Source organism: Papio anubis, chromosome 15, assembly GCF_008728515.1.
Source record: "Papio anubis isolate 15944 chromosome 15, Panubis1.0, whole genome shotgun sequence".
NCBI lineage: Eukaryota > Metazoa > Chordata > Mammalia > Primates > Cercopithecidae > Papio > Papio anubis.
This window is the reverse complement of record NC_044990.1, coordinates 88,284,204-88,299,292: the sequence shown is the minus strand read 5'-3', so window position 1 is coordinate 88,299,292 and position 15,089 is coordinate 88,284,204. Positions and strand designations below refer to the sequence as shown.

Sequence of the window (15,089 nt, the reverse complement as noted above, 5' to 3'; positions counted from 1 at the left end):
GATTATTTTTTCCCTGATCATAAAACAATAGAAAATACAGAAAGATATCATGAGGAAAAGAAAGCTTACCTAATTTTTTCTATTACCTGTTCAGAAATAGCCAGAGTTCACCTTGTTCCTATGTGCATACACAAGCAGGCAGCTTCTAAAGGTGATAGTGAACAATACCTCTTGCTTTTTCATGTCATGATAGAAGGAGGATATATTTCAGTGGCCATCAATGTAGTTATGATACGAACATCCAAGCCTTTTGTTGCGTGGTATTTAGGCCATTTTATGCTCACAAGTATTTTTGCTCATTTGGTCATTTCTCTGTCAAATTCCTAAAAGTGTAATATTGGAGTCCACATTCAGACACTTGTTTTGAAATTTTTGCCACATGCAACCAAATTGCCCCAGAAAGTCCTTCTGCCAGACCAGGGCCCTTTTAGTTGGGGAACTAACTTAAAAAAAAAAAAATCTGAAAAATATTTGTCAATCTGACAGGCAGAAAAAAAAACCTCATTATTGCTTTTTTTGTCTCTCTTAATATGAGACTAGGTAATGTAAATCTTTACTAATATAAGAAGTAATTTTGGAATATTCATCACCAATGGCGAGTGGAAAGCTGTGGGGAGGGCCTGAGGAGCCCACAGTTAATTTCTTAAAGCCAGGAACAAAAGGAAGAAACCCTTGGCTGTAATTTTTTGAGGAAGTAAAATCCTGTAAATTGTAAATGGTAGATATATTTAGAATATAATGGCTAAGATATTTATGTCCTCTAGATATTTCTAAAATTCTTCTGGTATTCATATAAGAAAAATCAAAACATTCAATTCTTGTTTACTGCCTTAATTTAAAAGGAAAAATATATACATTCATGGTATAATGTACATATCTTTGGACTGTTTAAGTCATTATGATGATGTTTATATTAAAATATTTGATATGAAAGGGTTAATTTCTTTTGAGTTTTTCATCTACTATGGATGAGATTAAACCTTAAAGTGATCAGAATTTATCCACTAATGTTTTCAGTTAATATTAGATTTTACATTATGACCTCCAATGCAAATTTGAAAAAATCTTCACCTAAAAACATCATATAAAACGATTTCCTTAAGAAAATATATTTGGGAATCATGCTTTTATATTGTTTTATTTCATTTCTCTTTTTAAAATGGAAAAACCTTGGTTGCCAATTCCACTCACCAATGATTCTGTTTTCTGAGGAAGTGTGTAATCGACGGGACAAGTATCTGGGCTCTTTTGTAAGGAGAATAGCCCCCAACTTAACGCTTTGCAGAAATCTTTGTTTTCATGTATCATGCGTATGCAAAGCAAAATGAAGTCTATTCATTTTTGTTGTAATCGTCACAGAATGAGAGATACTACAGAGAGAAAAATAGTTTTAACGTACTGTAGGCACACTGTTTCACCGGAAGAAATGTTTGATCTGCTTTCTGCAAGACAGTCTTGTAAGAATATGCAAGGAAAGTTATTTTTTCTTTTGTAGGGAGAAAAGGGTGAAGCAGGACCTCCCGGCCCCCCTGGAATTGTGAGTAAGAGTACTGTCCCTGGGTCTGTGAGAGCACTGGGGGAAGGAAGGAGAGGAGATGCAGGGCACAGCTGTCTCTAGAATTGCATTTGTTATGTAAAGTGGTTCATGCTACTTGGAATGATTTTCTAATTTGTATTGTATGGAGTTTAGTATTTATTATTTTTATTATATTTTGACATTTTCTGCACATCTTTAAATCACTAAAACCTTTTCATGGATTTTGCACATGGATGAGAATATTAGCAACATATTCGACTCCTTTTTTTTGAAATGGAGTCTTGCTTTGTCGTCCAGGCGGGAGTGCAGTGGTGCGACTTTGTCTCACTGCAACCTTGGTCTCCTGGGTTCAAGTGATTCTCCCACCTCAGCCTCCCGTGTAGCTGGGATTACAAGCGCCCGCCACCATGCCCAGCTAATTTTTGTATTTTTAGTAGAGACAGAGCCTGACTATGTTGGCCAGGCTGGTCTCGAACTCCTGACCTGGGGTGATCCACCCATCTTGGCCTCCGAAAGTTCTGGGATTACAGGTGTGAGCCACTGTGCCTGGACTTGACACCTTTTTTTAAAAAAAACATGGTCCATTGAGGAAAATTTTTGTAAGAGAAACAGGTCATCTACCATTTAACTATCCTGGCAAAACAATTTTTATTTTTGCAAATAACATTTTACTGCTGGTCAACATGCATATTTTGCATACTTGTCAGTGATGTGTGTGACATTTAAAAATGGGCGTTCTCATGTTTGCAAGTATCTTCATGGTGATCATTTATTTTCAGTGTCCTCTCAGAGACTTGTGCTCTAATTTCTTTAGCCATTTTGCCCCCAGTCTTTTTTGAAATAATGAAAATGTTACTGTTCTCTCCTTTGCTGCCTTCCTTGCAGTGCCACAGGTAATGCGTTCACACAACCCAGTTTATCTATAGATTTACCTTGAAGGGTTTTACTTTGATTTTTTTACTGACAAAAATTGCATATATTTATGGTATACATCATGATGTTTTATATATGTAACCTGTGGGATGACTAAGTCAAGTTACTTAACATTGGCGCATTTTAATAATATCTATTAATTGATACAAAGGAATTATATTTTAAAGGTAATATGCAAAAGTTGACTTTGCCACTTGTCTTGAATTTCATTAATTTAGAATCAGGGTCAGTGAATTTTCTCCTTTTTAATGAGCCAAAAGTGCCTCTTCTTGTCTTGCGACCTTAAGGAAGTGCCTACTTCTGGTCATCAGAAAAAAAAAAAAAGTCAAAAAAACTCTTCCAGTAAGAAAATGTGCGTGTTCCTATTACATAGAGCCTAAGGAAGTTTAAGAGTGTTCCTCTCATAATACCCTGTAAAGTGAAACATTCCATCTATGGCTTGTATGTGCAATTGGAAATTATAAACCTAAGCCTCAAATTGGTGTTACTCCAACTTTACCTCACTGGAGTGATACAAAAGCTGCTGCCAGGCAAACTAGTACAAAAGGAAGCAGAACCGCCTGCCTGGCAGGGTCCTTTGCAGGGATGGTTACGGCATGTTTATTCCACATGTTTTTGTTGTTGTTATTATTTGTTTCTTTGAGACAGAGTCTCGCTCTGTCACCCAGGCTGGAGTGCAGTGGCGCCATCTTGGCTCACTGCAAGCTCTGCCTCCTGGGTTCCTGCCGTTCTCCTGCCTCAGCCTCCCGAGTAGCTGGGACTACAGGCGCCCGCCACCGTGCCCGGCTAATTTTTGTATTTTTAGTAGAGTTGAGTTTTCACCATATTGGCCAGGCTGGTCTCAAACTTCTGACCTTGTGATCCACCTGCCTCAGCCTCCCAAAGTGCTGGGATTACAGGCATGAGCCACCACGCCCGACCTGTCCCATATGTTTTAGAGGCCTATCCTCTTCCTCCTTGTCCACTACCATTGCTGCTACTTCACTTTCATATTTCTTGAAATAACAAATATGTACATTTCTTCACTCATATTGCTTTACGCTACAGGACTAGCCACTCCCATGCCACGGGATGATCACCTTTTCCTTCTTGATTCAGGTTATAGGCACAGGACCTTTGGGAGAAAAAGGAGAGCGGGGCTACCCTGGAACTCCGGGGCCAAGAGGAGAGCCAGGCCCAAAAGGTAGCTTTCTTGCCTTTCCCCCACCCACCCTCCTCCTCCGCCCCGCCGCCTCCTCTTTCTTTTCCTCCTCCCCTTCCTTCTCTTCCTCCCCCTTCTTCTCTTCCTGCCCCTCCTTCTCTTCCTCCCCCTCCTTCTCTTCCTCCCCCCCTCCATTCCTCCTCCTCCTTCTCTTCCTCCTCCCCTCCCTTCCTCCTCCTCCTCCTCCTTTTTCTCCTCTTCCTCCTCCTCCTCCTTCTTCTCTCTCTCTCCCCCCCCCCCGCTTTCTATTTCTTCCTCTCTTTTTTTCTAGTTTTGACCTGTATTTATCCATATTTTGGAAGCATCTGCAGCCTTGTAGGACTGTCTGTGACCAGGTCTCCTCCAAGTTCCTGTTTCACTGTCACAGCGGGGTTCAGAAGCCCTTCGCTGTAACTTTGAGAGCAATGCATTTCTAGAGTGGGGGCTCACGTGGTCTCCTGCTCTGTTTTCTACATTCCCTTTGGCCATGGGCACTTATCAATGCACCAAGCAAGACTTTCAGCAGAGAAATAAAAAGTATACAAATGAGTGAACTGTTCTGTTTGATCCAACACTCTCTTTCTCTTTTAAGGTTTCCCAGGACTACCAGGCCAACCCGGACCTCCAGGTGAGACTCCTTAGCTGCTTTGTTATAGCATACTTGCACACCTTCTGTGCTGTGTATATTCTGAATATATAATTTATCATGAATGTTAGATATTTGCACACAATGGGTAGCAATCTGATTACATCTTTTCTAGTTTTGAAAGCAGAATAGACAAGGGCTCGCAGCCTTTATGCTTTTTGCTTTGTTTTCGATGTTTACATTCTTTTTGTTTTTAATCCCCCTGTTTATTGTTTTATATATTTTTTCCTTTCCAGCTGGTCTAAGTTCTTGTGGAGACCACTTTTTTCTTTTTTTAGGAACAGACAACACCCCACCCAGCCCACGCCTGGCTCAGGGCAGGGACTTTGTCCACTCCCACTTTCTCTCTTTTCTGTAAAAACTCTAAATCTACCCTTAAAAGCATCCCTTTTGTCTCTTCTTAACTCTTGGATTCTCCGGAATGTGTGACTTCATGTTTCCTCGCAGAAGCCTTCTTTACTGTCTACAACCTTTTATCTAACCCTTACTGGTCTCTTAACCCAGACGCTTGATAAAAAGCCATTGAAGTTGCTCTGGCTGGAGGAGTGACCCATGTCCCCCTTCCAAAGTCGCTGTGCTCCTCTCTGTCCAGCCCTGCCCTGGGCTCGCCTGTGGCCTTGACCATTGCCTCCGCCTACCCCCAGCTCCCTGACTGTCTTCCTCATTCTAAGGGTCTGAGTTGGCCTCATGCCCAGGGAGTTCCTTCATTTTCCTCTCCGTTAGACGTGCCACCCTTCCTCCTTCACCACTCAGGAAGGGCACACAGTATTTGGCGGAAGCCCACAGGGGCCACCCATCAGGGCCCTTGGCTGCCTTTGGGCACGTTGTGCTTGTGGCTTTTCTCCCCGGTGACAGGCTGGATGTCTCAGACTCTGCGCCCCTTCGGTCAGCCCTCTTCCCTCTCCTCTCCATGCTGTTCTTCATTCACGCCAAGTCTTCTTGCGTCCCGTTTGCCTCGACTGTCCTTTTCCTCACACTCCTCGTCACAGCCTGATGCTGGGAGCAGAAGCTGGCACGTCCCTCGCGGGAGCAGCAGAGCTTTCTCCGTGCAGCCTCCTGCAGCACCACGCTCTCAAGCGTTGCGTCCCGGCCTCCGCTCTCCCAGGGGCACATGGTCTTGTCCCTTACGGAGTTACAGTGGCTGAACCTGACCTGATATGTTCACACCTAATGGCTACTTTGACTTCAAACCCTTTTACAGAACCATTTTCTGTGTCCTTCGTTTTAATTTTCTGCTCTTGCCTCTAGATTGCCAACCCAGTGACCATCCCTTTGCTTCAGGTCCACTTTAGCTTTGTTGAAGGACATTTGTATGCCCTCATTCGCCCAGTAGAAATGCAGTGCACCCTCTACAGCCTGTTTTTATATGTTGGGAATACTATTTGCACTGAGGGAAATTCACAGATTTTAATGTCTATATAATGAGTCCCTTGTTCCTTGAAGTTAATTTGTAGGAAACATTTGACTGTTAGCATGAAATGGCCAGACGCCTGCCAGCTGAATATGGTTTTACATGTCTAAAGCAGTTCCCTTTTCAGTGATGATCTGGTTGGATTTTTACCTTGAACAGAGTTAGGAGAATGAGTTTGTGCTGTAGATGCTAAGCGGCCTCGAGGTGATTGATGTGAGCTTCTGTGTGGTTTCAGGCCCCCCTCTACCTGGGCAGGCTGGTGCCCCTGGCTTCCCTGGTGAAAGAGGAGAAAAAGGTGACCGAGGATTTCCGGGTGCATCTCTGCCAGGACCAAGTGGACGAGACGGGCTCCCGGGTCCTCCTGGTTCCCCCGGGCCCCCTGGGCAGCCTGGCTACACAAGTGAGTTCCCTCAGAGATGGTTTAATGTGGTGTCCAAGCAGATGCCAGGGTGCCGGGCAGACCCAGGCTGGGGGCTGTGACAGTCTCCCACAGCCAGAGTGTGATAGAAAGGCGTGGATTCTTCTAATCATTCATATTCCTCTAAGGGAATCTTCACAGAATCAACCATGCTACAAAAAGCAATAGTTAAAATGAAAAAATAAAGCTGGTTTAAAGGAATAAAGAACACGTTAACCAGCTCTGCGACTCCTGGTATCTAACGTTAAAAAGCAAACTTGTTGAGTTATATATTTTTATTGAAAACAGAATGCATTCTTCTTCATCTAGAGATACAAGTGAATACTAGGACACACACACACACACACGCAAACACACCAAAAGCAAGGAAGACAGGATGACACGGGTAAAGATTACATTAGTAAAGTCCAGAAAAGCCAGATTTTATTCCAGAAAAGCTGAACGTGTAACATGGAACTCAATGAAGGTGGCCCTGTGGTCCCAACACAATACCAAAGCAAACTCGAAGATCTCCGAGGATTTAAGCCAACCTGTGCAATGGGAGTGTGTTCAGACACCCAGAGCCAGCCTTTGGAACCTGTTCAAAACCAACATGTGCTCTGTGGGGCCCCTGAAACACGAATCCTCTGTGGGGTTGATTGAGAAAGGACTCACAGGCTTCAAGTCCCAGCAAGATTTATTTGCTAGAATTCAAGCACATCTTTATGAAAGGGAGTTCTCATGGATGAGGCCACTGTAGGGGGTTGGGCCAGGGCTAGATAGAGCCATGGATTCCAGCCTGGCAGCTTCGATGGGGAATGTGATCTGCACGAATTTGGGTAGAAGAAAGAACAGATCACACGTGACTTGGGGGAACTTTTCTCCTCTGCTCTTGTGATTGTGTGAAACATGGGAAATGAAGATAAAATATTGCAGTCCTGGAGACACTCAATCCAGAGTCTCCTTTTCTCTGTGTGTCTGAGAGAAGGTTGTGAGCCTGACCAAGGGGCTTTGGGTTCTGGATTCATTCAGCAGGGAAGGGAGTGCCTGGGAGGCAGCAGGCAGGGATCTAGCAGTGGTGACAAGACTCAACAGATCCTGCTGTCCTGGAGCAAGCATTCCATGGGGCGGACAGGGGTTACCCAAGACAAGGGAATTCTCAGGAATCCTAGAGATGATAAGAAGTCCAGGGATAAGCATAAGCAGGAGAGTCAACAGAGAGTTCTGGGCGGGGGTAGGGTGGGGCAGGGGATTGTGGTTTTAAGCAGAGAGATTTACAAAGACATGAAGGGGGTGAGGGAGCCAATGGTGAGGAAATCTGGGAAAAGGACATTCTTTTGGATATTTGTAATTTTGCAAGCGACGAAATATAAACACATATCATGTAAAAATGTGAACTTCACACCCTTGTTAATTGAATGAGATGTGTTGGCTGAACACATTGTAATATTTACTATTCCACATTTTCTAGGTGGCCTTTTTGGTCCATCTAAATTAAGTAATTCCCAATCACAGAGTATTAAGTAATAATTTAGCAATGAGATTTGTATTAAGATTTATAGCGTATGTTAAAGAGGCTACATTTTAAAGCCATTGCTACCTCGGGACCACCATGCAATGCAGCCATTTCTGCATCTAAGTTCCGCCACTGTGTTCTTGTCTCAAGTGGGTATAGCCAGCTTTAAACCATCTGTGGCTGCAGGTACCACTGCATAAAATGAATTTAAATGGACTTTGGTGAGGATGTACCTTTGTGGTTTTTTTTTGTTTTTGTTTTTGGTCAGGGATGTGAAGGGATTCTGGTTGAGCTGAAGCAGGGAGGAGTTATGTTTGGGAAAAGGAATGTAACAGTTACATGTCTTTCAATATTCAGGAGCATACATTTCTAGAGTCAAGGGATTAGTACACCCTAGGCTGGCAGGGCTGAGAGATGTGGGTTCTTTCAGTAAAGTAATTTAGGGGCTGCTCTTGGAAACATAAACATGGACTCCACTTTGTCTAAGACAGATGGTGCCGGTTGCACCAAGGTCGAAGGACCAACGAGGAGCCAGGCAGGACCAGAGTCACCAGGAGCAGGTCCCTAACAGTGGCTGTCGGGGACCAGTGGTGACCCCACTCGGGCTTTCTTACCTCCTGTGCTTTGTGAGGAGAAACTCAGGGAAAGACACATAAGCACGTAAGCAACAAGCAAAGCAAAAGCACTTTCCCCTTGGTTCCTACGCAGCTGAAGCTACCTTGTTCTGCTGAGCTCTAAACCAAGTCATCAAACAAGGTTGGGGCTCCTTTTAGGCAGTCCGGTTCTAGCTGGGGTGGGCACGCTGGAAAGTTGGCCTTGGTTAATGCATCCAAGCCCGAGGGAGGGCCCCACAGCCCCACTCCACACGCTGGGGCCCTTCTATAGTCGGAGACTTGGGGTGTCCAGGTGACAGCTGGACAGAGACTGACCTGACCATGACTTTGTCATTAGGAGGAGACTCTGTAAGGGGGAGGGCAGGGCCTTCAGCGCTGGTGCATGAATGTTAGGATTATGCCTGGGCAGAGATGCTGGATACCAAGTTGTTCATGGTGTCTTTTTTATTCAAAGATCGATCTTGGGGAAGGAAATATAAACTCCATCCCAATGTGTATCCAAATCGTAAAACAATGAACAATACTGATATTTTTTACTAGAACCTAGGACAGATGGTGTGTGCATTACTGCAGTTTATTTTTATGCTTCTTTACATAAATGATGCTCAGAATTGAATGTGAACAATTTGAGGCATTTCCTCACGGGCAGTCTGCCGCTCTAAGATAATGATTAGTTTTGCTGTAAATTGGGTTATGGGGGAAAAAAGGAATAAAATTGTTCTAGTCTCAGGTTTGACTTAACAGAGGCATGACCCTGGACAAATCACTTAACTTTCTTGAGCCTCAGTTTCTTCATCTGTAAAATAAGAGCGATGGTCGGCTCTTTGCAAGATGAAATGAAACAGTATACAGGACAGGGCTGACGCACCTACAGATACTTCAGAACTTGTGAAATAGCAGTGTTGGCAGTGATGGCGTGGGATGGTGAGTGGGCGGTGTGTGGTGTGTGCTGATTAGGTTTTGCACGTGGTTGATAGCTTAAGATTATTTTGAAACAAACTAAAGCTGAATTTCTAACACTTATCAGCCTAAAATATTTGGGTTTTATATTTGAGTTTTACAGGTTGAGTTAGGAGAGGGTAAAAACACCTGGCTATGATCCTCTATAACTCTGAAAACTCAATTTCAGATGGAATTGTGGAATGTCAGCCCGGACCTCCAGGTGACCAGGGTCCTCCTGGAATTCCAGGGCAGCCAGGATTGATAGGCGAAATTGGAGAGAAAGGTAAGATACTTTGATTTGTTTTAAAATGGTGGTTGCGTCTGTGCATATGATTTTTTCCCACATACTTACTGGCTTTGGAGGCAAGTGAGGGTGGACGGAAGTAGGGCGTAGGTTCCTTTTATTTGGAACCCCCTTCAAAATCTATTCCTAGAATCAGCATCTTCTGGAAATTAGTTGATGATCTGGGAGGGAAAAGTGGAGACAGCCCTGAAGGTCAGAGTTTTGCCCTTTCTCCTTTCTAAGGACCATGGAGTCAGTCTTGCTACGGTGGGCATGGTCAGCAGATAAAACTCAGACTCATTTGTTCCGCAATCTTTCCATTCAGTGTTTGAGAAGAGACTTCTGTTATCAAGGAATGCTCTTCCCTCCTTCAGGCCAAGTCAAAAATCTGCACATGGAATGCTTACCTATTCTTCCAGTGGTGTTTGTGTTGTCAGTGTGAGCAAATCTGCCATTGATGCATTAACCAGCTTCACTCTGGCCTCTCAGTTCCATCTTTAATCTTTCCAAGTGTTTGCCTTACCACCCGCACAGGACACTTATTTAATCTCTTCAGCCATCCTGGACACAGAGGTGGATTATCACTGCATCAACAGTCCTGTCTTAGAGGGGAATAAGCAATGGATATTCTGGTATTTATATGCCTGTTAGTAACCTGAGAGTAGGACAAATAGGCTGTCCCCCAAATCAGCCCCACTGTGTACCATTTCTGCCTGTGGATTGTAAACACGTTTTAGGCTTCAAACATGTAAAACAGAAACGATGTGTGGAGAAGTGTCAGCCAGTGTCTTAGAATTCTGACAGCCACGTACGCTGCAGGACCTGAAATGGAAGTGATCTTGGGCGTCCTCACAGGGGTGCCACTGATCTAAGTCAGTGTGCAGTTTGGGTTTTAATGAGCGTCTCCACTCTAGTTACCAGGCACTCAGTACTTTGTGAGATGGGCTGTTCCATTTTATGACAGATCCAACGTCCAGAGGTTCTTCACACTTCAATCTTAGCTGTCCATTCCCCAGATCCTAGGAGAAGCATCTTTCTTCTCGAGTCTTCGCATTCCTCTTTCGACTCCATCGTCTGCTGGGAATGCATCTCGTCTCCCCACTTACCTGAAACCTTGCGAACAGACACACCCACGAATGCCCTGGTGCCCAGAACTTAGCTGAGTTCTCAGCTGTGTTGCCCTATGCCCCTTCCACTGATGGGCTCCTGGTCTGCCTCCTAAAAGAGCTCGAAATGAAACTGTGTGCCTGCTCCCACACTTCAGGGGCATGGCCTACCTGCACTGGCCCTGTTTTACTTCTGACTGAGGGGCGTCCCAGGGCAGAGGGGACAATAGCAGTGCCCACGTGGGGCTGCCAGCCAGGGCAGGGATGGGAAGAACATGGCCACACCGTCTCAAGGTCCCTGGCATGGACTTCTCTACGAGCACTTTTTGCTCTGTATTATGCCTGATTTGTGCCTAGAAACCAGACATTTTAATATTTACGACACAGGACTATCTAAGACACTGTAAGATCTCTGAGCTTGGTTTGAAAATCAAGACTTAAGATGTTAGAATTTCCAGAGACGAGCATCTCCTCCCCTCTTTCAGGGCTGCAGTCTCTCTCCTCTTCTGTCCTGGATCACATATGTGTTCTTGCTCTTGTGGCTTCTTATTCCCAAGTCCACCAACCAGTGAAGTCCATGAACTGGACTAAGCACTCAACCAAAGAGAACGGGGACTAAGGCCTCCATCAAAGAGAAAGGGCATAGGTAGTTTTCACATTACAGACAAAATTACAAAAGTCAAGTCTTTTCAGGCCGATAGGCACAGTTGAATTTCTGGATCACTTTTTGCTGAGGCAGCCCCTGTCTTCTCCCTGGGAAAAGAACTTGGGTCTTTAAGCAGAGTGTGTCGTGGTTACACGTGATGCCTGCTGGGGGCAGTGGGCCCGTTCACCGACAGAGAGAGACGCTCATGTGAGTGCAGTTTCCACCCATTAGCAGAGAGCCATCTGGAGGAGCTGTTCGGTCACTGGGCAAACCTAAGTTTGAATGTAATGTGCTAGGACAGCCCTGCCTTTTTCTGTTCTTCAATGCACTGCAGAGACTTCTGGTCACATGTTACATGTAAGCACCTTTGTGTGTTCTTTTCTAGGTCAAAAAGGAGAGAGTTGCCTCATCTGTGATACAACCGGATATCGGGGGCCTCCCGGGCCACAGGGACCCCCAGGAGAAATAGGTAAGACCCACATGTGAAAAGGACCAGGTCAGCGTTTGCTTTGGTGTGTTGGCGTCTTTCCTGTGGAAGGGATTTCCCTCCATGAAAGGCCCGATCTTCTGCAGCCAGTCCTAGAGCATCATCAGAAGAACGCTGGGCCCCACTTCCAGGGTTTGTTCCCATTGCTGGGAGTGATCAAGATGGCCTCATAAAGATTTCCTAATAAAAGGCAGCAGCATGATCGTTCCCTCCGTGCCATACATTCTGTTCTCTCACAAGCAGTGAACGGAATTTACGTTTTCCTTTAAGTGGTGCCCGGGTGTGTGGGCAGGAGAGCAGGGGAGGGTGCCGGAAGCATTCCTGCTTCTGGTGTCCATGTGCGCTGGGCCACATGTTCCCTTTCTAAGTCCATCTTGGGCATTTTAGTTATTACTCTCTTTGGATTATCCAAGCAATTGTCCACTTCCTACACAGATTTTTATGCTGAGTCTTAAGAAAAGGCTTTAAGAAGTGTCTCATGAATGCTGTGTTGCTGTCTTTTCCCCTGTCTCTAATGAAAGGTTTCCCAGGACAGCCAGGGGCCAAGGGCGACAGAGGTTTGCCTGGCAGAGACGGTGTTGCAGGAGTGCCTGTAAGTAAACCTGTCTGAGTTCATGTACATATCAGAAGTTGCCACCAAGCACATCAACAGAGTTGTGTCATTTTGCATTTGCAAGCGTAGCTTCTGCCTTGTGTGGGAGCTGGTAAGTGTTGCTGTGTCGAGGGCTCTGGAGGGTCTCCATGTGGCCTTTGTCTCAGAAGGATGAGTAAGACTGTCACCTACAGAGCCCAAACCGCAGCCGCCTTTCTTCTCACCTGGTCGGTATTTCTTTGGCTGCTGCCGACCTGTGTTCAGCTGTGGCTGAATGGGAGTGTGTCCTTCCCGCAGGGTCTCTGGGATTTCTTGAAACAAATGGTGCCACAGGAGCCACCCCTGCGCAGCCACAGTGCAGAGCCGAAATGCTGTCTTTCTGTGTTACCGGTGCTGGTCACATCACATCAGATCATCTAAAAGCTTGTTAGTCAGTAGGTTCAGCATCAGTAGTTTCTATGGAAAGATCAAGGAAAGCAGATCTGTTTCCCTCTGAGGATTTGAAATATGTTTTTATTCTTCTTCTTACAGTTGAAAATTTCTGTTACAACATCTATTGTGTAGTTGCTTTTTCAAATCCGTAAATGAAATATCTGGATCACATTGACTCGAAACCTTTCAATGGGACAAAATACCAGCTTCTTCGCTTTTCTAGTTTGTTTTAAAAGAATCCATCAAATAGAAGAGCATAATAATAATCTTGAATTTTGAAGGGCATTATTTTCTTGCATATAATCGCTTCTGTTTCTGAAGCTTTTAAATCTCAAGGCATTGTTCCTCTCATACTTTCTTTGTCCTTCTGAGCTTTGCAAGCACGGACTGGTTTCCACAATTCCTTTCATTCCTTTTTTTCTTTTTGTAAGATATTGAAAGTCAGATTTCAGAATTACTCATTTCTGATGTAGCTCTTCAAACTTTTTAATTTTTAAAGATATTGCTGGAAGCTTCTACAAAAGAAAACCAGGGCAAAAGCAAGTTGAAATAGCAATGACTCAGCTGGAATTCAGCAATCGTTTTCTGCTTTTGAAGTTAGATCTTGGGCCTGCAGAACTTCCCCGGTGCCTGGGGAGCTGAGTTAGAAGTTGCAGTTGTTTAAAATATATCTAAATAAATTAGAAGTTCAAATAACTGGGTAGCCCTGACTGTAGTGGGGATCAAAGACCAAAGAACTTTGAAGGAAGCAGAAAGGACGTTTTTAACCTCTATCCACCGCCTCATCTCCTGGGTTTTCCTGGTGGACTTCCTGCCTCAACTCTGGCTGAAACGCAGTCCAGACAAACCTGATAAAGATGGAAAAAGAGGAAAGAGGTGAGAAAGAAGGAATATTGAGGAGAGATCATAATATAGAAGAAAAGAAAGAAAACATACAACCCAAATTCTACTCCTTATGCCTTCATCAGGAGCTCCTTTCTTTCCGTAGATGGAAAAAGTCTCTAAAAATAGATTTATGGGTAAATAATTCAATTGAGAAGTTAGTAATTTTCGTTTTATTGGAAGATGTATTTGAAGCTCCGTGATTTAACTGGCTCAGAAATGTGGTTCTCTTATTTTGAATTTGCTAGAGGCTAAAAGAGATATCCACAAACCAGCACACATGAGAGTAGATTAAAATTTAAAAGCGGTGAAATGCTCTGAGCTTTCATTTGACTTAGATAGCATTTCTGTGACATTTCCTTTTGAAAGGCAAGTGTTTGATTTTTGGGAAAGAATAATGGATCATGAAAGGCCGACTCCCTGAGCAGGTTGATGATGCCCAGGTTGATCTGAGCAGGTTTCATGGTTCCTGGTCCCTGAGAGGATGAATTGAAACTAACACTCCCCGACTTTTCCCACAGTGGCACCACTTTTTAGAGGCAGACAGCATAGGTGTCAGATTTTCTCCAATTAACGCCGCCAATGCTAAATTTTCCAGGCAGTATTTGATTCCTCAGCATTTATTTTCAAGGAGATGGATCAAAAGACCTTTGAACTACTTAGAATCAAGAAGTTCTGTGGCAAAGAAACCACATGAGATGTCCTAGGGTCACCAGTGTCACTGTTTTAAAAACCCAGATTTCTCCCATAAATAGAATGATGGCAGGCAAGGTCATCATTGTTAAAATAAAAAATTATATTTTCTCCCCCTAAGATCACAGTATTGGGGAGCTTTATATTTTTAGGCTGTGAATAATCACTATAAAATAATGTTATGATGTTTCCAGGTTGAGACAAATGTATATTGGTTATAATTTCTTGCATTGGTATTTTTTAATTGATGAATATTGCCAGGTCAGTGTATACGTCCTCCAGTATCTCTTTTGTTCTGGATGCCAAGGATACAAAGACAGGAAACCTTGGTCCTACCTTCAGAGCCCTGAAATACTAGTGGAGAGACAGCTCTGCAAATAGACTGTCCTAATGAAGCAAAGTGATTTACAGAATGAGGACCATACAATAGACCAGAAGGCAGCCCGCGCCCACAAGAAAGGCTGCATAGAGGAGGCTAATTTTAGCTGGGATTGAAGGATGCATTGAAGCTAATATTAACTCAGAGAAACAGTTTAGAAATCCCACAACACCTTTCAAGTAAATAACAAATTTTCCATGACTCTCTGCTACCATTTCTGGCAGGTGGCTCATAGAAATAATTTGTTGCCTTTCCTGGGACCCAGAGTAAATAGACTGGGTGTGTTCCACCTTTCCTGAGTAAGTCCAAGTAAAGTGTCCCAGGTCATAAGGGGCATTAGAGCACGGGGCCGGCTCAGACCACCAGTAGCCATCCATGAGAAGCTTCTGCCATGACAGGAGCGTGCTGTGTCA

The 15,089-nt window shown here is 44.1% G+C and overlaps 1 protein-coding gene across 2 annotated transcripts in view; it reads left to right on the top strand.

Annotated features, from left to right (window-relative positions):
• Nucleotides 1-15,089, top strand: part of COL4A1 (collagen type IV alpha 1 chain) — a 153,284-nt gene that overhangs the window by 98,059 nt on the left and 40,136 nt on the right. For both annotated transcript variants that reach the window (XM_021929770.2, XM_021929771.2), the window contains exons 18-24: nt 1,496-1,537; nt 3,569-3,653; nt 4,243-4,278; nt 5,943-6,107; nt 9,364-9,459; nt 11,597-11,680; nt 12,220-12,290. In XM_021929770.2, the coding sequence (XP_021785462.1) occupies nt 1,496-1,537; nt 3,569-3,653; nt 4,243-4,278; nt 5,943-6,107; nt 9,364-9,459; nt 11,597-11,680; nt 12,220-12,290 (579 nt within the window). The remainder of the gene's footprint in view (nt 1-1,495; nt 1,538-3,568; nt 3,654-4,242; nt 4,279-5,942; nt 6,108-9,363; nt 9,460-11,596; nt 11,681-12,219; nt 12,291-15,089) is intronic.